A 27,187-nucleotide genomic window follows, 5' to 3' on the forward strand; every position below is an offset into this window, starting at 1 on the left:
TGCAAGCGAAACTAGAGAGGAAGGCGCCATTCCTTAACTTCACACAGCCTTGCCATGGGGGGTTTCCCAGGCCGTGTGGAGATCTCTGCCCTGTGGCTGCAGCAGAGGTGGAAGTTGCCACGGCCGTGTGTGTAAAATACCGGAAATAGGCGAATATTAATAAGGGATTTTTCCGGAATTTTTGGACATTTTTCGGGAATTTTTCGGAGCTCGTATGGACGAGTTAACGGGAACAAGAACGGGGTCCGGAAAATGCCTGTTTAGGCTACCCGATTTAAGCGAGGAAAAGATTATATTTATATATATCCTTTTTCCTTTTTATTTCTTATTTCTCTTCTCGCCGAAACCGAGCGCCCGAGCCCATTTCTCCCCGACGCCGTCGCGCCCACTCTCTGCCCTAACCGTCGGCCGGCGGTTCCCCCTCTCCGAGAGCACAAAACGTCGGCCACTTCTTCTCCCTCTCCTCCTCTCCTCTGCCGGAGCCCTAGCACCGCCGCCCGACCGCCTGCCCGAGCCAAACTCCTCTTCTCTGCTTGCCCTAGCCACCCGACGCCGGTGCCCCTGCCGTCGGCGACGCCCAGAGCAGCGCCGGTCATCTTCCTCCTTTCTCCCAAGTCCGACTTCATCTGTGCCCTAGTACATCTGCCGGCCAATTTCTCCTTTGTTCTAGTATCGGCGATTGTACCTCCTTCCCTCTCTTGGCGGACGACTAGAGTCGTCGTAAAACAGGAGCTTAAGAAGGAGGCTGAGGGAAACAGTAGTCCGGCAATGGGATTGAAGGTGAGGGATTAAGGTTTGGTTTTGAATTTTTTTGCTATGTTTGTGTCCTGCCGTGAGCAGTAATGTGTTTGGGCTTTAGCCATTCTTATTGAGGATGATCCATAGCTTCGGACATAACTTCCAGCAGCAAGATCTGTGGTTGTGAGTTGGCAGGAAGATACTTAGAGTGAGGTAAGCTTCGGTTGTTGATTAGGATTGTTGTTTGATTGGTTATTATTGATCTTGATTTCATCTGATCCGAACAGTGAAGAATTTCAGCAGCCAACAACCCTTGACGGCAGTAACTTCAGCCAACAACTTTTGGATTTCAGTATAAACCAGTGGCTTTGAATCAAGGTAAGAAGTAGAGTAATGGTTACGTGTTGATGAGTTGGATTCATGTATTGGATTAGGAAAATATTGGATTAATTCATGTTTAGGTATAATCTTGATACCTACTGATAATTTATTCATCATTAGGTTGTGTAGAATAATTATGTTATATGGATTTAGGTTTTTGGATTTTTATCAAAAAGGTTGTTTGGGGTTAAGGTAATTAATCCTAATTAATCGTTAGAAAGGTCGAAGGAAATGGTTTAGGGTTTATCCCTAAATTTCTATTTAGGATTTATTTAGCTGTTTATTTGTATTCTAGTTAAATAAAAGTAAAGGTATTTTTGGTATTTCAGGACTTTGACGCGAGACGAGTATCTCGGAGTCAGGATTTGGACCATTTTATCGGAGGCGGGTACTTTTGACTTATGTCATTTGATATGCTTAGTAATTAAATTAACATGTTGCATTAATTGTGTTTCTTATCTGTTTTCGGTTAATCACTACCCAAATCTTACATGCTTGATTGATTGATTGGTTTTGCATCTCAGGTATATTTTTACCTGTTTATACATGCTTATAGGGGTAGTGATATGCCATGCTTGACCATGTTCAGGACCTAGGTTTTTATACCTTCAGTGTACCTTTGATTATACCATGCTTCACCATGTTCAGGACCTAGGTTGTATACCTTATCTGATCTGTGTACCGTTGTTTTGATTCATTGACTTATGGTGCACTTTCTATATATAACATGGTTTAGCTTAGGATATATTGTGGTTAGTGCCATGCACCATTTGCATGATTGCATGCTGTGCGATAGTCCGCTCCATTATTGTTGAGCACATCGCCACATGGATCTGCACACACCACCACTCATGGGTTAGTGGTCGATTCAGGCAGAGTGTGTTGCAGCAGGACTCTGTTAGGCACCGTTGGTCCGCTCATGGGTAGTGAGACGCAGCGTGGTAGCCGGCAGTTATACCTCCCCGTCATTACGTACTGGGAGATGAGAGCATTGCGCTCCCCCATTTATGATTTGGGGTAGGAGGATAGGTGTACTCCGACAGCATCCCGTCCACTCGGTCACTCATCAGGAGTAGTGACGACAGAGTGCACGGTTGTCACAGCCCTACCCACTCGGCCTCACTTTTGTATGAGATGATCGACTGGCGTCAGGGGTGACCAGGACGCATCATTGGCATCATATGCATGATGCATTTATTGCTTGTGTTTGTGGTTGCTGCATTTATATGCTGCATATTTGTTTGGATGCCTATGTTTGACATGCATACAGGATTCCTATATCACTCGGACTGTTTGACCTTATACTCAGGACCTGGTTAGTACAGCATTCTCCTGTTTACTTCAGATGCATATTTATATCTTTCTTATATCAGGAGACTGTACGCATGATTAGTGTTAGGTGTTATTTCTTTACTTTGCATATCAATTGTACCTGCTGAGTGTTGGACTCACCCCGCCTCCATTGTTGATATTTTCAGGTTGATGCTGTCAGGAGGGAGTTCCAGTCGCTAGTCCTCACTGCACGTAGTGCTGGTCCTGCAGACCTCGAGGATAGGATTTGGTTTTCTTGGGTTTCTTTCTATTCTAGACTGTTTGAACTCTTATGTTCTGGATTTATTTGTTTATGGACGTGATATGGGTTTTATTATATCGATGGATTTGGATTTGGTTTTTATCCTACTACATGCCTGCCTGGTTGGCAGAAGAGGTGAGTTCGTCGGTTTTGAGCTTTACGAGTGTAGTTGAGTAGGGTGGTTTTTGAGTCGGAATATATATATAAACTGCGTGGTGATTGATATATATTATTGTTATGGTGATTGATTTTTATTATTGTTATGATTCCAGCCGCATGTGGCTGAGTATTTAGTGCTTGTAGAAATTTTGATTGTCCGCCGTACAGGGAGATGCTGCCGAAATTTTCTCGGACACCTCTGGGGCGTGACAATTAGTGGTATCAGCGCGTTTTACGATCTTTTGTTTCGTATTTTGATTTTGGATTTATCCGATACAATTTATTGGTATCGAGCGGTTATGATACCGCTTTTGGTGTTCTAGAGATTTATCGGATACACCGTTGTTGGTATTCGGATATTTGGATTAGCGGTTTGTGAGTCAACCGGCATTATCGGATTTTCGATATGGTTATGTTTCGATTTTCGTTTGGATTTATTTGGATTTCCGATATCGTTCGAATTTTGAGGTCAAATTGGGGACTGGACAGCGACAGAACAGCAATTAGGTATGTTGTTATTTTATGTTTGTTATATTGGTAGTAATATCTGTAATTTAATTTAACAGATATGAGACGATCCACACGTATTGCTGCGAGACGTGGTGCTGGACGACCACGTGGGAGGACCACGGGATCTCTGGATATGCCAGAGATGCCCACTGTTAGTGAGCCCGTCAGTCAGTGACAGACTCAGGATGCAGCGGGAGCATCGGGCTCTCAAATCCCGATAGCTCCTGTAGAGATACCTACTTTGGCCACAAACGGTATCCACGCCTACCCTATTTACAGTACCATCAGGAGTACCATTGGTGTACCCCGGCGCAGCCTACAGCGTATTCAGGACCACCGCCACTAGGACCTCGGTGCAGACACGGTGGCACCTGCCCCGGTGCCTCTGATGCAGCTCCACATCGGTACCTTTTCCTGTACCTCCTTGCCACCACTTTTATTCCCAGACAGTACCACCGACGCTTATGCTCCGGTATATACAAGGAGTTCTTCCTCCGGTTTATTCGGTACCACCTGTAGTATCAGCTCGGTGTTTCCAGCCTTCTGCCCGTCCCCACGGATCATCGATATTGCCGCGAGCTAGGATTCCGATCGCCGAGTCGATGAAGACTCGTTTCACTCTTTTCCGCGGGATCTCGATCCGAGTATGGCTTTGTCGTGGATAGAGACTATGGAGCGGACTTTCTTCTATATGGCTTGCTCCGAGTGGGAGAAAGCTGGCTGCTTATCATTTACGGGATGAAGCAAATGCCGTGGGTTACTCGATTCTATCATTGGTGGCGCAACGTCACATGGACGAGGTTCGAGAGGCTTTTGAGCCGCTTCTTTCCATTGTCTTATCGGATGGCTCGCCGATTTTATGAGTCCGAGGCGGAATAATCGCCTGTGACCGAGTATAATCTGAATTCCTCGGTTGGCTCGGTTTTGTCGAGTTAGTTGCGGAGGAGTCGCATGATCACGGTTTATCTAGGATTAGATGGTTATCGCATGTACGGCTTGCGGATTAGGGATTTCATCTTACTCGATGCATTGAATCGAGCTATGATGATAGAGTTAGCTCGTGAGACATATCCGGACGGAAAAGAAAGCATCGGACATCGAGAGTCAGACTCGAGCGGCGGACACGAGTAGTCGCAGACGGTAAGGTCGTGGTATTTAGGCGCCTCGTAGGCCTCGTAAATCGTCTTCTTGACGCTCGGTTTTCTCGTGAGCCAACCACCTTCCGGTGATACTCATTGTTTCTGTGGATCCAGAGATCACCTCACCCCGGCTTGCATTCAGTTTGCTTTTATTGCAAGCTGGGAGCCAGATTGTCGGTGAAGGCTCGGCCCTGAGGTTAGGTCGAGAGGGCAGTCTAGTCTCGAGGCATATCGAGGAGGGCGAAGCCCAATCTTCACGAGGCAGCTCCTCCGCATTTGGCATGCTTGGACAGAGTACTCGGTGCTTGGCACCCAGTTTTGCTCAGGACCTTATTATCAGGCGTCGTCCACCATCCTCTCGGTCTTATCGGCACATAGTCCGCCTCGATGGCGAGCTTACCGGCAAGAGTTACCACCTCCTCCTCCAGACCGGTCGGTTCATGCTATTACGAGAGGATGCTCGGCGGGATCCGTTTTCCGCGACGATTTCTATTTATGCATTCACGATATTTTGATTGATCTTGTAGTTCATTCTTTTATATCCGTACCTTTATGCGGAGATTGGTAGATTACCCATTAGGTTGCGGCGATTGACTGTCTCCCTACCGGTGATACTTTAGACGCCACCAGAGATCGAGGTTGCCGTTAGACTTTGGCAACATGATACTTATGAGATCTTCTAGTATTGGAGATGGTCGAGTTTGATATCATTCTTGGCATGGATTGGTTGTCAATATATCATGCTACCGTTGATTGACGAGGGTGGTCACCTTCCGCCTCGAACCAACCCTCGTGGAGTTTCACCGCATAGACGACGGCATCTCGATTATTTCGCGATCTCACAGGTTGTCATGGTTTCTGTTGTCGTTGATCGATCGAGGATGTAGTTATGCTCTCCGACGTTCCTGTAGTCCGTGAGTACCGGATGTATTTCTAGAGGAGCTACCAGTTTGCCTCCCGTAAGGCCATGGAGTTCGCTATTGAGCTCGCCGACATCGAAAGCTCCGTATCGTATGGCACCAAAAGAGTTGAACGAGCTGAAGGTTCAACTCCGGAGCTTTTAGGGGATTTATTCGGCCTAGTGTTTCACCATGGGGTTCTCCAGTTTGTCAAGATAAAGGATGGTACCATGAGGTTGTGTATTGACTACTGAATCGATTACCGTCGAAATAAATATCCATTACCGGATCGAGGATTTGTTTGATCACTCGAGGTACTTCAGTGTATTCTAAGATTGATCTGCGATCCGGATATCATCGGAGAGTCGAGATTCGATATTGAAGACTTTTCGTATCGGTCATTATGAGTTTTGGTAATGCCATTTGGGCTTACCAATGCTCCATCGGATTTGATGAACCGCATCTTTCTGGAGTATCTGGATCGGTTTGTTATCGCTTTCATTGATGACATATTGGTCTACTCTCGTTAGGAGGAGCATAAGATCTTCGATCTTGGAGATTCTTGACGACATCGCGAAGTTCAAGTGTGCATTCGGCTATCTTCATCGGTTTTCCGGGACACGTGGTTTCTAGCGGTATTTGATTGATCCTCGAAGATCGAGGTCACGGTTGGGGCCAAGTCGATTCGAGATTCGCTCGATTGGCGGATATTACCGACGCTTTGTCGAGGGCTTCTCGATATTGCTATGCCGCTGACACGAGCTTTCAGGAGCTGAAGCGGAGATTAGTGTCGGCTCGGGTTTTACCTTCCGGAGAGGATGGTTTTGTACTCTACACCGGCGTCTCTTGAGGTTGGTGCTGTTCTTGATGCACGGCAGAGTAGTCTCTTATGCTTCTCGTCGGTTGAAGGAGCATGAGAAGAACTACCCATTCATGACTTGGAGTTAGCCGCCATCATCTTTGCTCAAGCTTTGGCGTCATCATTTATACTGTATCACATTTGAGATTCTCACCGATCATAAGAGTCTCAAATACATTTTCACTCGAGCTTAATCTCCGACGGAGGAGATGGATGGAGTTCCGAAGGACTACGATTGTACCATTAGCTACCACCGGAAAGCTAATGTGGTTGCGAATGCATTCGAGGGAAGTCCAGAGGACTTGGCTTGTCACGGACTTCATCACGGACTTGATTGAGCTTTCTCGAGTTAGATCTTGAGGAGGCGGACCAGCAGAGGGTATTCGTTACCATGGTTGCTCACCGATCGTGACGAGGATCCGAGAGGCACAGCCGGTGATCGGCATTTGCGTTCATCGGTCGGGTAGCGTGCGCCAGGTTCACGAGACGAGGAGGGTGTTATATACTTCCGAGGCGGATTATGCGTACCTCGGTCATCCGGTCTTACAGGAGCTATTACAGGAGGCACATCGTTCTCGGTTTGCGATCCATCCAGGCGGAACCCGTATGTATCGAGACTTGAGGCGTTCCTACTGGTGGAACGGCATGAAGAAAGACATCACGGATTTCGTAGCTAGATGTCTTGTCTGTCAGCAGGTGAAGGCTGAACACAGAGACCTGCAGGTTACTTCAGCTGATTCCTATTCCCGAGTGGAAGTGGGATCACATTACCATGGACTTTGTGGTAGGGTTGCAGAGGACACGACGAGGCCATGCGATTTGGGTAATCGTTGATCGATTAACCAAATCCGCACTCTTTTTAGCGATCTGGATCGATTAGCAGATTTGTATTGTCGAGAGATTATCGACTACATGGTGTTCCGTTGAGTATTATTTGGATAGAGATCCACGGTTTACGTCTCGCAGAGTCTGCAGCAGGCCTTGGGCACACAACTCCGCTTTCAGACAACCTTCCATCCGCAGACGGATGGACAGTCGAGCGGACCATTCGGACTTTAGAGGACTGCTGAGATCATGTGTTATGGATTTGGAGGCGTTGGGAGGACCATCCGCCATTGGTAGAGTTGCCTACAACAACGCTTCCATTCGGCTATCCAGATGGCACCGTTTGAGGCGTTGTATGGTAGACCTTGTCTGACACCCGTCCTCCGGGATGAGGTTGGAGAGGCTCAATTGTTGGGACCTCATAGAGTTCAGCAGATGCGAGTTGGTCCGTACTATCGACGGAGGATGTCGAGCAGGATCGCCGAAGAGTTATCTTGATCGGAGACGCGACCACTAGAGTTCTCTGTTGGCGACCATGTATTTCTGCGAGTTTCACCCACGAAAGGGGTGAAGAGATTTGGCCTCGAGGTAAGCTAGCTCCATGGTACATTGGTCCCTTCGAGATCTTGGAGAGGATCGGAGCGAGAGCTTACCGACCGGCACTACCACCAGGCGCTCACGATGTATTTCACGTATCGATCTGAGGAGATACGTGCGACCCGACGCATGTCTTGGCGATATTCCGGTTCGATTCAGCGATATTACATATGAGGAGGTTAGATGCGGATACTCGACCGGAAGAGCGTCGATTGAACAAGACTATCCGGCTGGTTAAAGTCGGATGGCAGCATCATTCGGACGAGGAGGCTACTTGGGAGCTTGAGGATACTATCCGAGCTCGATATCCCCATCTTTTCACTTGAGGTATGTGATTTATTTACCGTTCAGCATTTATACTCTATTATCTGTTATTAGTACTTGCTGATGGTAGATACTGAAATTTGGGGACCAAATTTTTATTAGTGGGGGAGAATGTAAAATACCGGAAATAGGCGAATATTAATAAGGGATTTTTCCGGAATTTTTGGACATTTTTCGGGAATTTTTCGGAGCTCGTATGGACGAGTTAACGGGAACAAGAACGGGGTCCGGAAAATGCCTGTTTAGGCTACCCGATTTAAGCGAGGAAAAGATTATATTTATATATATCCTTTTTCCTTTTTATTTCTTATTTCTCTTCTCGCCGAAACCGAGCGCCCGAGCCCATTTCTCCCCGACGCCGTCGCGCCCACTCTCTGCCCTAACCGTCGGCCGGCGGTTCCCCCTCTCCGAGAGCACAAAACGTCGGCCACTTCTTCTTCCTCTCCTCCTCTCCTCTGCCGGAGCCCTAGCACCGCCGCCCGACCGCCTGCCCGAGCCAAACTCCTCTTCTCTGCTTGCCCTAGCCACCCGACGCCGGTGCCCCTGCCGTCGGTGACGCCCAGAGCAGCGCCGGTCATCTTTCTCCTTTCTCCCAAGTCCGACTTCATCTGTGCCCTAGTACATCTGCCGGCCAATTTCTCCTTTGTTCTAGTATCGGCGATTGTACCTCCTTCCCTCTCTTGGCGGACGACTAGAGTCGTCGTAAAACAGGAGCTTAAGAAGGAGGCTGAGGGAAACAGTAGTCCGGCAATGGGATTGAAGGTGAGGGATTAAGGTTTGGTTTTGAATTTTTTTGCTATGTTTGTGTCCTGCCGTGAGCAGTAATGTGTTTGGGCTTTAGCCATTCTTATTGAGGATGATCCATAGCTTCGGACATAACTTCCAGCAGCAAGATCTGTGGTTGTGAGTTGGCAGGAAGATACTTAGAGTGAGGTAAGCTTCGGTTGTTGATTAGGATTGTTGTTTGATTGGTTATTATTGATCTTGATTTCATCTGATCCGAACAGTGAAGAATTTCAGCAGCCAACAACCCTTGACGGCAGTAACTTCAGCCAACAACTTTTGGATTTCAGTATAAACCAGTGGCTTTGAATCAAGGTAAGAAGTAGAGTAATGGTTACGTGTTGATGAGTTGGATTCATGTATTGGATTAGGAAAATATTGGATTAATTCATGTTTAGGTATAATCTTGATACCTATCGATAATTTATTCATCATTAGGTTGTGTAGAATAATTATGTTATATGGATTTAGGTTTTTGGATTTTTATCAAAAAGGTTGTTTGGGGTTAAGGTAATTAATCCTAATTAATCGTTAGAAAGGTCGAAGGAAATGGTTTAGGGTTTATCCCTAAATTTCTATTTAGGATTTATTTAGCTGTTTATTTGTATTCTAGTTAAATAAAAGTAAAGGTATTTTTGGTATTTCAGGACTTTGACGCGAGACGAGTATCTCGGAGTCAGGATTTGGACCATTTTATCGGAGGCGGGTACTTTTGACTTATGTCATTTGATATGCTTAGTAATTAAATTAACATGTTGCATTAATTGTGTTTCTTATCTGTTTTCGGTTAATCACTACCCAAATCTTACATGCTTGATTGATTGATTGGTTTTGCATCTCAGGTATATTTTTACCTGTTTATACATGCTTATAGGGGTAGTGATATGCCATGCTTGACCATGTTCAGGACCTAGGTTTTTATACCTTCAGTGTACCTTTGATTATACCATGCTTCACCATGTTCAGGACCTAGGTTGTATACCTTATCTGATCTGTGTACCGTTGTTTTGATTCATTGACTTATGGTGCACTTTCTATATATAACATGGTTTAGCTTAGGATATATTGTGGTTAGTGCCATGCACCATTTGCATGATTGCATGCTGTGCGATAGTCCGCTCCATTATTGTTGAGCACATCGCCAGTTACATGGATCTGCACACACCACCACTCATGGGTTAGTGGTCGATTCAGGCAGAGTGTGTTGCAGCAGGACTCTGTTAGGCACCGTTGGTCCGCTCATGGGTAGTGAGACGCAGCGTGGTAGCCGGCAGTTATACCTCCCCGTCATTACGTACTGGGAGATGAGAGCATTGCGCTCCCCCATTTATGATTTGGGGTAGGAGGATAGGTGTACTCCGACAGCATCCCGTCCACTCGGTCACTACGACAGAGTGCATGGTTGTCACAGCCCTACCCACTCGGCCTCACTTTTGTATGAGATGATCGACTGGCGTCAGGGGTGACCAGGACGCATCATTGGCATCATATGCATGATGCATTTATTGCTTGTGTTTGTGGTTGCTGCATTTATATGCTGCATATTTGTTTGGATGCCTATGTTTGACATGCATACAGGATTCCTATATCACTCGGACTGTTTGACCTTATACTCAGGACCTGGTTAGTACAGCATTCTCCTGTTTACTTCAGATGCATATTTATATCTTTCTTATATCAGGAGACTGTACGCATGATTAGTGTTAGGTGTTATTTCTTTACTTTGCATATCAATTGTACCTGCTGAGTGTTGGACTCACCCCGCCTCCATTGTTGATATTTTCAGGTTGATGCTGTCAGGAGGGAGTTCCAGTCGCTAGTCCTCACTGCACGTAGTGCTGGTCCTGCAGACCTCGAGGATAGGATTTGGTTTTCTTGGGTTTCTTTCTATTCTAGACTGTTTGAACTCTTATGTTCTGGATTTATTTGTTTATGGACGTGATATGGGTTTTATTATATCGATGGATTTGGATTTGGTTTTTATCCTACTACATGCCTGCCTGGTTGGCAGAAGAGGTGAGTTCGTCGGTTTTGAGCTTTACGAGTGTAGTTGAGTAGGGTGGTTTTTGAGTCAGAGTATTATTACTGCGTGGTTGTGTCAGCCAGAGGCTGAATATATATATAAACTGCGTGGTGATTGATTTTTTTTATTATTGTTATGATTCCAGCCGCATGTGGCTGAGTATTTAGTGCTTGTAGAAATTTTTGATTGTCCGCCGTACAGGGGAGATGCTGCCGAAATTTTCTCGGACAGGGACTCCTCTGGGGCGTGACAGTGTGAACCTCACATGGTCGTGCTAAGATTTGAAGCCAGAAAGACCATGGCCGTGTACACTACACGGGCATGCAAGCCATCCAGAGCTGAAGCCTTACACGACCGTGTAGATCTACACGGCCGTGCAAGGTTTCCAGAGACCAAGAAGATCCTGGCCATGTGCACAACATGGTCGTGCGAGGTTTCCAAAGGCATAGGCAGTGCAGGTCGTGTAGATCTACACGGTCGTGCAAGGGAAGCAGAAGCAGTGTGTGCCACGGCCGTGTATCACACACGACCATGTAAGGTAGGTAGAGAAGGGAGTGGCCTTGGCCGTGTGAACCTCACATGGCCGTGCCTCAGGGTCGTGTGGTGCCCAAACCCCTCCTCTATATAAAGCCTCCTTCATGAATTGAAAGGAGATCTTCTCCCTTTTGAGGGAAATTCAAGATTTGGGCGTTCCTCCACCTTCTTGGAGGGATTTCCGGCGATCTAAGGGAAGATCTTCATCATTTCGACTCCGGGGAACGAGGATTGGATCCGAAGATGGTTCTTCATCGTAGATAAGCTTTTCTTCCCTTTCTTTCTTGGATTTGGGATCAAGATGCTTGTATTCTCCATATCTTTGGGTTTCTTTCCTTGTTCTATGTATTAGATCTCTTGTTCTAGGATTGAGGAAGTATTTGTAATGGAGATTTGATGTAAAACTCTTGTAGATATGCCAATTTCCTATTTCTATGATTTTACCCTATTTGTATCCATTCTTTCTTGTGTGGATTATTGTGATTAGGGCTTAATTACCATGCTTGATTGAATGTTTGGATATCTTGTGGATCTTGTAGAGGTTATTCCTCATTCGATTTTCTGAGGGGCGTACGTGACAAACATGCTCGCGTAAGGACGTTTGAGGGATGATCTTGAAGGTGAAATAGGGTTATTCAAGGGGGTAGGATAGATAGTATGCATTAATCTTTGTATCTTTATGCGGTTGATGAATTGTGAATGCCTATGTTGATTATCCGAGGGACGTTCGTGATAGGAACAAGCCCGTGTAAGGACAACATAGATTCATACCTAATTGATCATATTTAGGTCTAGATTTTAGTCCTAGGCCGGTTGTCTATTGCAAGAGAGAACCGACAACCTTCTACAAATAATGGGCAATTGAGGAATAAGACATGGTAGATCATTTACATTGAATAACCTTACAAAGAAACCAAAACTCCTAGAACATCCTTTATCATTGCCCTTATTCTTGTTTCTTATTCTTTCATTTCTTTGTTTACCTTTCATAGTTGCTCTTAGCTTTTGAAAATCAATTGATTAGTTGTTTAGTTAATTCGCGTTGAGAAATATTTAGTGGTTATTCCAGTCCCTGTGGATATGATATCTTTTATTATTACTTACAACATTTTCATACGCTTGCGGAGAGTCAACATTAAGCATCGTTTACGATCCAAGTCTAAACCACTAAGAACAGATAAGTTATATTTGGAATCAATAATGTTAAGTTCTATTTACAGCTGTCTATAAGGTGGACAATCTCGATCCATCGGTGGATGATTCCCCCGAAACTCCCGGCTAGCTTGCTTAGCTCCTTGTGGGTGGAGAAACCTCACCACAACTTGCACAAGACAACACTTGAACACTTGGAGACTCTAATTAGGGTTAACCACTTATAATTTCATCAACCTTGCCCATGCACCCCGAGCTCTATTAAATAGAGCTCGGGAGGAAAATATCTACTATTTTCCCCGCCACTAGTCGACTGGTAAAACCACCAGTAGACTAGTACTAAGTGGAATTCGACTGTTACATGATGAAAATACCTGTCGACTGCTACAGTAATACTCAGTAATATTACAGTAACGTTGCAGTAATGTTATAGTAATGCTACAGTAATCCTAAAATTTAACTTTAGTATAGTCTCTCATGCACTCATTCTTGCCCTCACAACCTCGACCTTGCTGTCTAGCCCCCTCCATCAGCCTCACATCCCTCAGATACCTCCTCATCCTTCACACATTACCTTCAGGAGGTTCCTTCGTGCGACCTTATCCTTATTATCGGGTCTTCCTTTGCTAAGAGGCTCCTCACCTCCAGGACTTCAACCTTGACAAGTCACACTTGGACTTATGTTGCCAAGACTACATACTTGGACTTACACTGCCAAGACTCACCCTTGGACTTTTCTATTTGGCAACATCATGTTAGGACCGAAAAGTAGCTAGAGGGGGGGGGGGGTGAATAGCTCGTCGCGTGCTTCGTGGTTGGCGTTGCTTGTTTCTTCAAAGATGCGCAGCGGAAACACAAGAAACAAACCACACAACGCTAACAAGGTTGGTTTACTTGGTATCCACCTCACAAGAGGTGACTAGTCTAAGGATCCACACCTACTCACGCACCCTCCACTAATAAAACCCTCCTTTTCGGTAACTACCAAAGGCGGAGAAGTCCTACAAGTTCACACTACAAGAAGAAGGGGAAAGGATACAAAATACAAGCACAAAGCTTACAATGAGTACAAGAAAACCCTAACCCTAGCTTTCTTCCTCTTGCAATAGATCTGCCTCTTGACTTGGAAGAACCTCCAAGAACTTCAAGAACTGGCGTGGAGAGCTCTGTGGAGTCGCTGGTGAAGATCTGAGGTCTGTCGTGGAAGCGATACCGAAGGAAATGAATACCTGCGGCTTAAATCGACGCTAACGGTCGAATCCCGATCGATTGGAATGCTCCCAATCGATCGGGGAGGCTCTGGATCGATCCAGAGTGCCTCTGTGCTCTGGAAAAACGCCTGGATCGATCCACGGATCGATCCTGCGCTTATCGCGCGAAGCAGCAGCGTCCCAATCGATCCACTGATGGATTGGGACCTCTGGATCGATCCACTGATCGATTCAGAGGCTTTCTGTGCGCTGGGAAACTACCTGGATCGATCCACTGATCGATCCACTGATCAATCCACTGATCAATCCAGCTCTTGGTTTTTACCCAAAACCAAGTCCCAAGCCTCCCAAACCAACATTCGGTCAACCTTACCCTGTTGGTACGTCATGCCTAGAATCTAGTCACTTCCTTAACCTGCTAGGACTCCCTCACCAAGTGTCCGGTCAATCCCTTTGACGCACTTGGACTTTTCTTTGTGCCAAGTATCCGGTCAATCCCTTTGACCTACTTGGACTTTTCTTTGTGCCAAGTATCCGATCAATCCCTTTGACCTACTTGGACTTTTCTTCATCATGCCTGGCTTCACTCACCAGGACTTCTCTTCTGCCTGGCTTCACTCACCAGGACTTCACCTAGCTTCACTTACTAGGATTTCTCTGCTGCCTGGCTTCACTCACCAGGACTTTCATTTCGCCTAACATCCCAGTTAGGACTTCCCATTCAAGTATCCGGTCAATCCTTGACCTACTTGACTCTTCTTCAATCAACCTTGTATTGTCAAACATTGAAACACAAACCAAGACTCAAGCTTGGTCAAGCAGGTCAACCTTGACCTGAGGGATATTGCACCAACAATCTCCCCCTTTTTGATGTTTGACAATACCACATTTAAGTTAGGCTAATCCCATAGCCTCAACCCTCTTCATTCCACTAGGTAATGAAGACATAAGTTAAACCCTTCATTCTCCTCCTAAGAGGGCAAACTCCCTCTCGGTAATGAAGTCCTTAATGAAGTCCTAACTTAAATCCTTCATTCTTCCCCTATTGACACACATCAACAAATGCTCTATCTTTGGGCACTGTTGCACTCCGCAAGTGTATGGAAATGTCGCAAGTAATATAAAAGATTATCGTATCCACAGGGACTGGAATAAGCACTAGAAATGTCTCAATGCGAATTAGCTAAACAACTATCCAATCGTTTCAAAAGCAAAGTAAAGGTAAACAAATCTAATATTAGAGATCAACAAACAAGAGTTTAGTGTTTTGGGTTATGATAAAGGGAGATTCTAGGAGTTTCGGTTTCTTTGTAAGATTTCTTGAATGTAAATGGTTCACCAATTCTTATTCCTCAATTTCCAAACATGTAGAAAGTTGCCGGTTCCCTCTTGCAATAGACAACCGGCTAAGGACTGAGAAATGTATCTAAATAGGATTAATTAGACATGAACCTACGTTGTCCTTACACAGAAGCGCACCTATTACTATGCCTTCCTCGGATATCAACATAGAAGCCCACAACTTATTAATCTATAAAGATACAAGAAGCTAATCATAGAATCCATCCTACTCTCTTGAATATTCCTATTTCCTCTTCAAGATTATCTCTCAAACGTCCTTACACGGGCTTGCACCTGTCACGTGGATCCCTCGGATGATCGAGTGAGAGTTTATCTTTACCAAGTCTATAAGAAATCCAAACAATCAATCAAGAATGAGAATTAAGTGCAAACCACCATCAATTATTCAAGATCTAATTGATACAAGCAAGATAATGTCATTGAAACAAGAAAATGGCAAATCCATAAGAGATTACATCAATCCATCATACAAATACTCCCTTAATCCTAGAATACAAGATCTACTCCATGAATCGAGGAAGAAAACCCGAAGAAATAGAGATTACAAGCATTCCTTGAATCCCCCAATCCAAGAAACCAAGAAAAGGGAGAAAGAGAAAACTTATCTACAAAGAAGCTTCATCTTCGGATCCAATCCACGCTCCGGAGTCGAAATCTTCGAGATCTCCCTTAGAATTGCCCAGAAATCCTCCCAAGAATGGGAGGAAACCACCAAATCTTGCTTTCTCCCAAAGGGGGAGAGATCCCCTTTCAATTCATGAAGAAGGGTTTAAATAGAGGAGGGAATCGGGCGCCACACGGCCGTGTGAGATTCACACGGCCATGTCCAATTCCCTCTCTGCCAAACCTGCACGGCCGTGTGACTCCACACGGCCAGAACCCTTCTGCTCTCTGGAAATGCTACACGGCCGTGTGGTGCACACGGCCACAGCCTGCTTGGTCTCTGGAAGTCTCACACGGCCGTGTAGATCCACACGGCCATGTAAGGCTTCTGCTCTGGTTGGCTTCAAATCTTGACACGGCCGTGTGAGGTTCACACGGCCATGTCATCTTCCTCTTCTGTTGGTGCCAAACTCCACACGGCCCGAGCTCCATCCCAGTGCATGGCCGTGTGAGGTACACGGCCCGGTGCTTTCTCCCTTCGTTTCCTCCAATGCATGCCCAAAGATGTAGATTCTTCACCAAATCGACTCCTGTGTACAGAAAATGTACAAAAAGCAGATCTCCGAACCAAAAGAGTAAATAAGCTAAAAGGAAAGGTGGAAGTATAAAAATGCATAGATCAAGCATGCTCAAAGTATGTAAATGTGCGTAAAAACATGCATAAAAGAGTATATAATCTACGCACATCAGGCACACATCAATAAATTCACTTGTTGAATAATCTCCCCTTTGAGACTCTCCCCCCTGAAGAGTCGCTCATCGTTGTTCACAACTTCACTCGTTGTGAACAACACAATAATGAAAGTCCCATATCCTTCATTATCCTTAACCCTACATTCTCCCATTAATGTAGTCAAATGCCCATCCTTGAGCATTTTTAACTTAAACCACTTGAACAATGAGGATATCCACTCCCCATTAAAGTTCAAACGCTCAACCTTGAGCATGTTCTGAAAAGAAGGTTAACCACCTTCCAAGGTTCATGAAAAAAATAGTTTTCATGTCTTTAAAGCTAGGGTAGTTTTCATGTCCCTCCCCCTAAAGACATTGATCCGGTGGTCAAGGCAGAGGACCCCATTGCGAGGGGTCAACGCCACGTGGAGATCAAAGGGCTGGGGGGTCCACCGGAGAAGGGTGAGCCAACCAGACTTGGGAGAAAAGGATAGACCGATCGGCCGACCGATGAGCATCCAACAGTAAAAGGTGCCCTGACAGGGGTCGGGGTTCCGACGCTCAGTTGAAACAATAGCTAAGAGCCGAGTGGAAGGCCTAAGAGAAGGTGACATCGCTACTTGGTCCTTACGTAGCACCCACGGAAGTCTCCCAGATATCAATGCAAACGATGGGACGTGATGGGCGTGCCCGTGGCCGCGAGGATGAGGTCGTCCGGACGACGCTCTTACCCGTCCGACCGGACGTCCGGCGATGGTGGGTAAAGAAGGACAGAACATCTTCTAACGTGCGTCAAGTCCTATGGCTAAGCCATACTCCAAGTCGACAACGAGGTGTTTGTTGTCCCATCAAGACGTGATTGGACCGATAGCAGTATGGCGTCGTAAGCTTTCGACAGACACATACCGAGGCATGGGCTGCGGACACGCATGCGCCTCGGTGGACGTCAGAGCTCATTCGCGCCTATATAAAGAGCATACTTCCGGGAGGTACGCTCAACACCTCGGAGCCACTTTCTTCCTTGTTTGCTTGCGACTTGGCGTCGGGGTCGCGGGAACCCCTTCCGGCCCGACTTTCGTGTCGTCACGGAGGTTCGTGCCACGATCGAAGATCCACGTCGGCGAGGGCGCCCGTGCCGGTCCGTTGATTCGGCATTGGACAGATCAATTTGGCGCCGTGCGGGAACGCTCCTACATCCGAACGGAAACAATGGGCGGGCGGACGACAACTACGGTGACGCTGACGGAGGAACTCGACGCTCGGTCGAATTGAGGCCGAGCTTGTGGAGCAAAAGCGAAGCGGCGGCGAGGCGGCAACAACGTCGTCGGTGGTCGAGCGGAAGCACAACCGACTGCTGCATTTCATCGAGCCCTATTCGCACCCAAGCCGCGAACTCATAGAGATCGGGGATCTTCTTCGGATGAAATGCCTAGACGGAATGACAGAAAAGGAAAAGCCCCCCGCACGGACTCATCGCCCGAGCGGATTAATCGGCAATTTTCAGAGGCTATTCTACGAGACCCTCTGCCCAAGCACTACGTACCTCTGACGATCGGCGAATACAATGGGACAACCGACCCGGATGATCATCTGGGCAAGTTTGATAACACGGCAACCCTGCATCAATACACAGATGGAGTAAAGTGTCGGGTTTTTCTTACCACTCTCTCGGGATCGGCTCAACGGTGGTTTCGGAGACTACCGGACGGATCCATCACCAACTTCAAAGACTTCCGAACGGCCTTCCTCCACCACTTCGCCAGCAGTCGGCGCTACCAGAAAACTAGCGTTAGTTTGTTTGCCATCAAACAGGAAGCCCGTGAATCGCTCCAAGCTTACATCCAGCGGTTCAACAAAGTGGCCATGGACATTCCAACGGCCACCTCGGAGACCATGATGAATGCCTTCACACAAGGCTTCATGGACGGGGATTTCTTCCGATCGCTCATTCGGAAGCCGCCCCGAGACTACGATCACATGCTACACCGGGCCAACGAATACATCAACGTGGAGGAAGCGCAAGCGGCCCGGAAAAAAGAAACTCCAGCCGAGCGGGCACGGGCCGAAACAATTCGTGCTCATCCAAGACCTCATGTTCAAGAAGTAGCAGCCGAGCGGCCAAGGACGAGGAAGAGATGGACTCCAATGTTCTGCTCCTTTCACCGGACGGACACACATAACACCAGGGATTGTCGGAGCCTTCCACTGATCGCTCACCCCGTTCCTAGAGGTGGCGGTCGTCGGTCGCCATCAGACGACAGACGATAGACGATAGAAGCCTCGTGAAGCCGAGCGGACGGAAGCTGATAGGAGACAACGACAAACTCCCGAGCGGCATCGCTCTCTGAGATAGGAGAATCTCCGGATGTCAAGGGAACGCCCCCGATCGTCCGCTCGGGAAGAAGAAAATAGAAGCAATGCTTCCCGAGGCGAGATCAACATCATAGCAGGCGGGCCGACCGGAGGTGACTCTAACCAAGCAAGGAAGGCGAGTGTCCGGCAGCTCCAAATCCATGCAGTCGGCTGCAGCCAAGAGCGAGCGAGCGGACCCGAAATCAGTTTCGGACCTTCGGACTTGGAAGGAGTTGAAGTACCCCACGACGACGCTCTCCTCATCAAAGCAGTAATAGCCAATTACACTATTCACCTCGTATTTGTTGACACAGGAAGCTCAGTCAACATCATATTCAAGAAGGCGTTCGATCAGCTACAAATTGATCAAGCCCATGACAACCCCCTATACGGGTTTCTGGAACGGTCGGACGATTCGGTGGCTATCTCATCGGGAGAAGAGCCGCTCAGAGGACGAGGACAGCAAACTCGTGGTGGTCGATTCTCCTTCGTCCTAACGTCATTTGGGACGGCCTGCGAGTTCGAGCAACGTTTCCACCTTCTATCGGAAGATCAAGTTCCCGTGGAGGATAAAGTGGGTGAAGTACGGGGAGATCAACTCGCGGCTCGGCGATGCTACGTCGAGATGATCCGAGCAGAAGCCAACTTCGCTCGGAAGGAACCTCGGATCGAGGTAAACGCCATAACTGAAAAGCCACCCTCTTTAATTTATGAAGAAAAGGAGGAAGTGCAGATTCATCCAATCCGATCGGAGGCCACTACCTTTATTGCGTCCGATCTGGAGGCCAAAAGAGGAAGTGATCAAATGCCTCCAAAGAAACCATGATGTCTTTGTCAGTCGACCCATGATGCGAATTTCACCAAGTGTAGCGCGCATGAGCTCACGTCCGGACGCCTTCGGCCAATGAACGAGAAAAGAGATTTCACAAGGCGAATGCCATCATCCGGACGGAAGTTGAGAAGCTTGGGCCGGCCATATCTGGTGCGGTTCCCAAGTGGTGGCTAACGAGTGTTAGTCTCAAGGCAACAAGTGGAGAGTATGCATAGATTTTCGGGATCTCAACAAAGCTTGCGAAGGACTTTATCCTCTGCGGATAGATCAGGTGGACTCACTGGCTGAATTAATATGTATGTGACGCTTACCAAGGATATCATCATGCCGCAAGATCAAGAAAAAGTCAGCTTCGTGACGGTCGACGACACCTATTGCTATAATGTGATGCCGTTCGGATTGAAGAATGCGGGGCCACATATCAGCGCTTGATGAACAAAGTATTCAGAGAGCAGATCGGGCGAAATCTGGAAGTGTACGTGGACGACATTCTCATCAAGTCCGTCCGAGCGGCCGATCTCTTCAAGGACATGGAAGAAACCTTTCGAACGCTACGCAAATATGGAGTCAAGCTAAATCCCCAGAAGTGCCTATTCGGAGCAAAAGGAGGACGTTTCTTGGGGTACATAGTGACCGAGCGGGGTATTGAAGCAAATCCCAGCAAAGTAAAAGCCCTTCAAGACATGCCGCCCCCAAGAAATCTGAGGGAAGTGCAGCGTTTGACCGGTCGGATAACTGCTTTGTCCAGATTCATATCCAAAACCGCCGACCGAAGCCTGCCTTTCTTCAAAATCTTGCGCAAGGCCACCAAATTTCATTGGGATGAAGAATGTGATCGGGCGTTCAAAGATTTGAAGGCATATCTGAATTCCCTCCCGGTATTAGCCAAGCCGGCTGTAGGTGAGCCACTTTGCATCTACCTGTCTTCCACCGAGCAAGCAATCGGCTCGGCACTAGTGAGGGCGAGCGGAGAGGAGCCTGTGTATTTTCTTAGTCATATTTTAAAAGATGCTGAATCTCGCTACACTAGGCTCGAAAAGCTAGCTTTTGCTCTGGTCCTCGCCGCTCGGCGCCTTCGCCCGTACTTCCTAGCGCATACCATCATTGTCAAAACCAATAGCCCGCTCGGGCGTGTATTACTGAATCCAGAAGCATCCGGGTGGCTCATCAAATGGACGACGGAGTTGAGTGAATTTGACATCCAATACCAGCCCCGCTCGGCGATCAAAGCGTAGTCCTTGGCCGATTTTGTGACTGAGGTGCCAAAGACGGAGCCGGAAGCTATGTGGAGAATTTATGTGGATGGGTCGTCCACTCAGCTCGGAAGCGGGATTGGAATATTGTTGCTCTCCCCTCAAGAAGAAAAGATGCACTTATCCGTCCGGCTGGATTATAAAGCTACAAACAATGAAGCAGAGTATGAGGCCCTCATAGCCGGCTTGCAGGCAGCTCGGCATGTTGGCGCCGGTCGGGTAACGCTTCATTCGGATTCGCAGTTGGCTGCGCAATAGCTCTCTGACACTTTTGAAATTAACAACGCTCGGCTCAAGCTCTACGCTGAAGCGTTTGAGAAACTTAAAGCCAATTTTAGAGAAGTTATTGTCCAGAAGATACCCAGAGCAGAAAATCAAGCAGCCGATGAGTTAGCCAAACTCGCGAGCTCAATAACGCCGGTCGCTATTCAGCAGCCAATTGAACAAGTATTGTTGGTGGCACACGTCGACCGGATGGAAGGCCTCACCTTTCCAAGCGACTGGCGGACACCTATCATAGAGTTCCTCCGCTCGGGCGCCACACCATCCAGTGAGAATGAAGCCCAGCTGTTAAGGAGGAGAGCCGGTCGGTTCACACTCATCGGCGATCAGCTTTACAAAAAGGCTTTCTCACGCCCGCTGTTGAAATGCGTGAGCTCGGATGACTCGGCTTACATACTCCAAGAAGTATATCAAGGATCGTGCGGAGGGCATCCGGGCGGACGATCACTAGCTAAGAAGATCCTGCTAGCGGGATACTTTTGGCCAACTTTACAAGCGGACGTCGATCGGACCGTGTCGACGTGCCTTTCGTGCCAGAAGTACCATAACTTCTACCACCGACCGATAAAGGAAATGAAGGCATCCACAGTCTCATGTCCGTTCGATCAGTGGGGAATGGATATCGTTGGTCCATTTCCTATGGTGACCGGGCAACGAAAATTTCTGTTAGTGGCGGTGGATTATTTTTCCAAGTGGGTGGAGGCCGAGCCGCTAGCCAAGATCACCGAGCAGATGGTCAAGAAATTTATTTGGCAGAACATCATCTATCGGTTCGGCGTCCCCCGTCGACTTATCTCCGATAATGGGCGGCAATTCACTGGAAAGTTGCTCGAAGATTGGTGCCAAAGCTATGGCATCGAGCAGCACTTCACGTCCGTGGCCTATCCCCAAAGCAACGGTCAAGCCGAAGTAGCCAACCGGGAAATTCTTTGTATTCTGCGTGCTCGGCTCGACCACTTGGGAGGAAGCTGGGTAGATGAAGTGCCAGGCATCTTATGGGCCATCCGAACGACTCCAAAGGAAGGGACGAGCGTCACGCCTTTCCATCTGGTGTATGGTGGAGAAGCGGTCATTCCTGTTGAAGTCAGCGTCGAGTTCGCTCGGATCCAAAATTATGATGAGGACAACGCCGAACGGAGAAACCTGGAGCTAGATTTGATCGAAGAAGAAAGAGCCAAGGCGTCCGTTCGGCTGATGGCGTACCGGCAGCGGATGAAGCAAAACTACAACCGCCGCATAATCCCCAGATCATTCCAGGTCGGTGATCTTGTCTGGAAGAAAGTCAAGTCGGTCGGCGACATCAGCAAGCTGGAAGCACCGTGGGCGGGCCCCTTCAAGGTTATTGAAAAGCTCCGCTCGGGCGCTTATTATTTGGAGGATGGAGACGGGCGTCAGCTGGACCGGCCGTGGAGCGCGAATCATCTCCAGCCTTATCGGGCTGGGTGAAAGGTTCACTAATGTAAATTATTTTTGCATATATTTTGGTCGCCCGTACCCTTGTAATGCAGGAAGCAAAATTAATTCAAGGATGGCCAATGGGTTAGCGGTTGTATTGAAGTTAGCCTTAAAAAGGTCGTCGAGCTCAGACGTTAAATATCGAGAGGCAGCGTCTATAAACGTCGAGCGGAAGACCGTCAAGCTCGGCGTTAAATATCGAGGCAGGCGGCGTCTATAAACGTCCGGCGGAAGCCGTCGAGCAGGCGTTAAATATCGAGATGAGCGGCGTCTATAAACGTCGGCGAGGTAAGACCGTCGAGCTCGGCGTTAAATATCGAGAGGCAGGGCGTCTATAAACGTCCGGCGGAAGACCGTCGAGCTCCGTTAAATATCGAGAGCGAGCCGGCGTCTATAAACCGTCCGGCGGAAGACCGTCGAGCTCCGGCGTTAAATATCGAGGCGAGCCGGCGTCTATAAACCCTCGGCGGAAGACCGTCGAGCTCCGGCGTTAAATATCGAGAGACGAGCCGGCTCTATAAACCCTCCGGAAGACCGCCGAGCTCCGGCGTTAAATATCGAGAGGCGAGCTGACTATAAACCCTCGGGCGGAAGACCGCCGAGCTCCGGCGTTAAATATAGAGGCGAGCCGGCGTCTATAAACTTCCGAGCGGAAGACCGCCGAGCTCCGACGTTAAATATCGAGAGACGAGCCGGCGTCTATAACCCTCCGGGCGGAAGACCGCCGAGCTCCGACGTTAAATATCGCTATAAACCCTCGGGCGGAAGACCGTCGAGTTCCGACGTTAAATATTGAGAGATGAGCGCGTCTATAAACGTCGGCGGAAGACCGTCGAGTCCGGCGTTAAATATCGACGAGCATAAACGTCCGGCGGAAGACCGTCGATTTAAGCGTTAAATATTGAGAGACGAGTCTATAAACCTCCGAGCGGAAGACCGTCGAGCTCCGACTTTAAATATCGAGAGACGAGCGGCGTAAACGTCCGAGCGGAAGACCGTCGAGCTCCGACGTTAAATATCGGCGTCTATAAACGTCAAGGTGGAAGACCATCGAGCTCGACGTTAAATATCGATCTATAAACCCTCGGCGGAAGGCGCCGAGCTCCGGCGTTAAATATCGAGAGGCGAGCCGGCGTCGTGGAAGACCGCCGAGCTCCGACGTTAAATATCGAGAGACGAGCGGCGTCTATAAACCCTCGGCGGAAGACCGCCGAGCTCCGGCGTTAAATATCGAGAGACGAGCCGGCCTATAAACCCTCCGGCGGAAGACCGTCGAGCTCCGGCGTTAAATATCGAGAGACGAGTCGGCAATAAACCCTCCGGCGGAAGACCGCCGAGCTCCGGCGTTAAGTATCGAGGGACCCCTCCGAGTGGAAGACCGTCGAGCTCCGACGTTAAAAGTCGAGCGGCGTCTATAAACCCTCCGGCGGAAGACCGCCGAGCTCCGACGTTAAATAGAGAGACGAGCCGACGTCTATAAACTTCCGGGCGGAAGATCGTCGAGCTCCGGCGTTAAATATCGAGAGACGAGCCGCGTCTATAAACCCTCGGGCGGAAGACCGTCGAGCTCCGGCGTTAAATATCGAGAGACGGCGTCTATAAACCCTCCAGCGGAAGACCGCCGAGTTCCGCGTTAAATATTGAGAGATGAGCCAGCGTCTATAAACGTCCGAGCGGAAGACCGCCGAGCTCCGGCGTTAAATATCGAGAGATGAGCCGGCGTCTAAAGCGTCCGGGCGGAAGACCGTCGAGTTTCGACGTTAAATATTGAGAGACGAGCTCTATAAACCTCCGGCGGAAGACCGCCGAGCTCCGACTTTAAATATCGAGGCAGGGGCGTCTATAAACGTCCGGCGGAAGACCGTCGACTCCGGCGTTAAATATCGAGAGAGCGGCGTCTATAAACGTCCGAGTGGAAGACCGTCGAGCTCGACGTTAAATATCGAGGCGAGCCGGCGTCTATAAACCCTCCGAGCGGAAGACCGCCGAGCTCGACGTTAAATATCGACGAGCGGCGTCTATAAACCCTCCGCGGAAGACCGTCGAGCTCCGGCGTTAAATATCGAGGCAAGGCGTCTATAAACCCTCGGCGGAAGACCGCCGAGCTCCGGCGTTAAATATCGAGGCAGGCGGGCGTCTATAAACCCTCCGGCGGAAGACCGTCGAGCTCCGACGTTAAATATCGAGGCAGGGCGTCTATAAACGTCCGGGCGGAAGACCGCCGAGCTCCGACGTTAAGTATCGAGAGACGAGCGTCTATAAACCCTCCGAGTGGAAGACCGTCGAGCTCCGACGTTAAATATCGAGAGGCGAGCCGGCGTCTATAAACCTCCGAGTGGAAGACCGTCGAGCTCCGACGTTAAATATCGAGAGAGGCGGCATCTATAAACCCCCAAGCGGAAGACCATCGAGCTCCGGCGTTAAATATCGAGAGACGAGACGATAAACCTCCGGCGGAAGACCGTCGAGCTCCGACGTTAAATATCGAGAGGCGTCTATAAATGTCCGAGCGGAAGACCGTCGAGCTCGGCGTTAAATATCGAGAGCCGGCGTCTATAAACCCTCGCGGAAGATCGTCGAGCTCCGCGTTAAATATCGAGAGACGAGCGTCTATAAACCCTCCGAGCGGAAGATCGTCGAGCTCCGACGTTAAATATCGAGAGACGAGCTGGCGTCTATAAACCCTCCGAGCGGAAGACCATCGAGCTCCGACGTTAAATATCGAGAGACTAGCCAGCGTCTATAAACGTCCGAGCGGAAGACCGTCGAGCTCCGACGTTAAATATCGAGAGACGAGCCGGCGTCTATAAACGTCCGAGCGGAAGACCGTCGAGCTCCGACGTTAAATATCGAGAGACGACCCGGCGTTTATAAACCCACCGATCGGACAGTTGTCAAGTTCCGACGGTAAAATTCGACGGCGACCGAAGCCTATAGGGCCGCCGGATGGATAGTTTTCTTCGTAGTCCTCGGTCGGACCCGACGTAATAGCGTAAGGCCGAGCGGCTCCTTTATAAAATGTACTTGGGGCACAAAAAGATCAAGACCAAGGCGAAAAGCAAAAATCGGACGCAGGAAGAATGGGAAAATAACAAGACACCGTTCATTCACGCTGACCGGCGGAAAGACAAAATTTCTAAAGTTTGCCCCGACCGGCACGGATACAGAAAAATTACAAAATAGCCTCACAGACAGATTCTTAGTCATCAAAATTAAAAAGATGGTCAGGGATGGAGCTCATCATGGTCGCCAGGTCTTCGGCAGGGACGGACAGATCGGCAGGAGCATGGCCTTTGTTCTTCATGTATTCCACCGCCACTTTGATTGCCTCCTCAAAAGTCAAGGAGAGCTTGTCGGTAAATTTCTCGCCAAACTCGTCCGAGAGGACGAACGCTTTGCGTACCTCCGCCGATCGACCGGGCTCTCCATCTTGGTAATCCTTGAGGGCGGTCTGGGAAGCATCCAGGGTAGCCTGAAGATCTTGCAAGGCTCCTTCTGCTTTGGTCCGATCGGCGGAGCGATCCTCCCGCTCGGCAGTTAGTGAGGCGTCTAGCTCCTTCACCCGTTGTTCCAGCCCCCGGTTCTCCACCTTCATCAAGTCCATATCATCAATGGCCTTGAGCTTCCGAGCGGTCGCGGTCTTTACTTCTTTATCCCGCTGCTTGACTAAGGCTTCGAGGCGGGCAACCTCGCTTGTCAATCCGGAAGTCTTACCCCGCTCAGCTTCCAGCAACCTTTTAGCCTTCTCCAGAGCGGCCGTCGATTGTCTGCTGTCCCCCGCAGCCTTGAGCTTCTTCAGTTCGTCCTCCAGTTCGGCCAAGCGATTGCTTATGGCAATCTGCTCCACCCAGTTCTGCGAACGAATATGAGCAGGTTAGAAGCTCGAGCCGAAATAACCAACAAAGCAAGACAACATACCCCGGTCGCATGTTGTAGATTGCTGTCGCCAAGCTGACCAGGAGTCATCATGGCGATCAGAAGATGAGCGTCCTCCCAAGCTTTGGCGAGGGGACCCGTGAGTGTGATTTGCTGCTCGGGGACGATAGGCCGATCAGCGGCTGCCATGTATTCTTCAGACGGGAGGCGCAAGACGGTCTTTATCAATTTCGGACCGCACGGATCACCTTTAGAAGCAGTAGCCTTGCCGGACGGCTCACCGGCGGAGGAGGAAGGACGATCGCCCAATCGCTTAATACGTCGCAGCGTTCTTGGAGGACTGGAGGGCGGCACCGCAGAGGTTACCCTTGGAGAGCCGAGCGGCGTCGGGGTACTCTCGATAGAAACCGTCCCGGACAACACTGGAGCTTCGTCGCCCCGCTCGGATTGCGGTTCATCGGATGGAATCGGTTGAGATGTTGCCTCCGGCTGTTTGCGCTTCCGAGTTGCCAGAGGAACGTCGTCAGCCGAACGGCCCTCTACCTCGACTTGAGCGGAGGGTTCTATGTCGCCCGCAGCCTCGTCATGAGAGGCAGGAGCGGCTAAGGCTTCGGGGACATCCTGAGTCCCCTCACCTTCTTCGCCGACCGGATCCGCTGGAGCAAGGCCCCGCTCGGCGATCTCCTTGTTCTTGGCTGCCTCGATCTCGGCGGCTCGTAGTTTCAGCCGCTCG

At 48.8% G+C, this 27,187-nt stretch overlaps 1 protein-coding gene and 2 long non-coding RNA genes across 3 annotated transcripts; 2 read left to right on the forward strand and 1 right to left on the reverse strand.

Annotated features, from left to right (window-relative positions):
* Positions 1 to 632: 632 nt before the first annotated feature.
* On the forward strand, positions 633 to 1,469 carry LOC122033309. The gene is made up of 3 exons (XR_006126489.1): positions 633 to 780; positions 886 to 951; positions 1,026 to 1,469. It is a non-coding gene; the product is annotated as an uncharacterized LOC122033309 (long non-coding RNA).
* A 6,837-nt stretch (positions 1,470 to 8,306) lies between these two features.
* Positions 8,307 to 9,455, forward strand: LOC122035274. The gene is made up of 3 exons (XR_006126942.1): positions 8,307 to 8,766; positions 8,872 to 8,937; positions 9,012 to 9,455. It is a non-coding gene; the product is annotated as an uncharacterized LOC122035274 (long non-coding RNA).
* A 16,322-nt stretch (positions 9,456 to 25,777) lies between these two features.
* LOC122034012 (peroxisomal and mitochondrial division factor 2-like) lies at positions 25,778 to 26,643 on the reverse strand. The gene is made up of 2 exons (XM_042593150.1): positions 26,497 to 26,643; positions 25,778 to 26,431 (listed from the first exon to the last, which is right to left on the reverse strand). Exons 1-2 carry the CDS (start codon positions 26,641 to 26,643, stop codon positions 25,778 to 25,780), a joined length of 801 nt encoding a protein of 266 aa, XP_042449084.1.
* Positions 26,644 to 27,187: the final 544 nt, after the last annotated feature.

The sequence above is a fragment of the Zingiber officinale genome, chromosome 11B, assembly GCF_018446385.1.
Source record: "Zingiber officinale cultivar Zhangliang chromosome 11B, Zo_v1.1, whole genome shotgun sequence".
In the NCBI taxonomy this organism is placed as follows: Eukaryota; Viridiplantae; Streptophyta; class Magnoliopsida; order Zingiberales; family Zingiberaceae; genus Zingiber; species Zingiber officinale.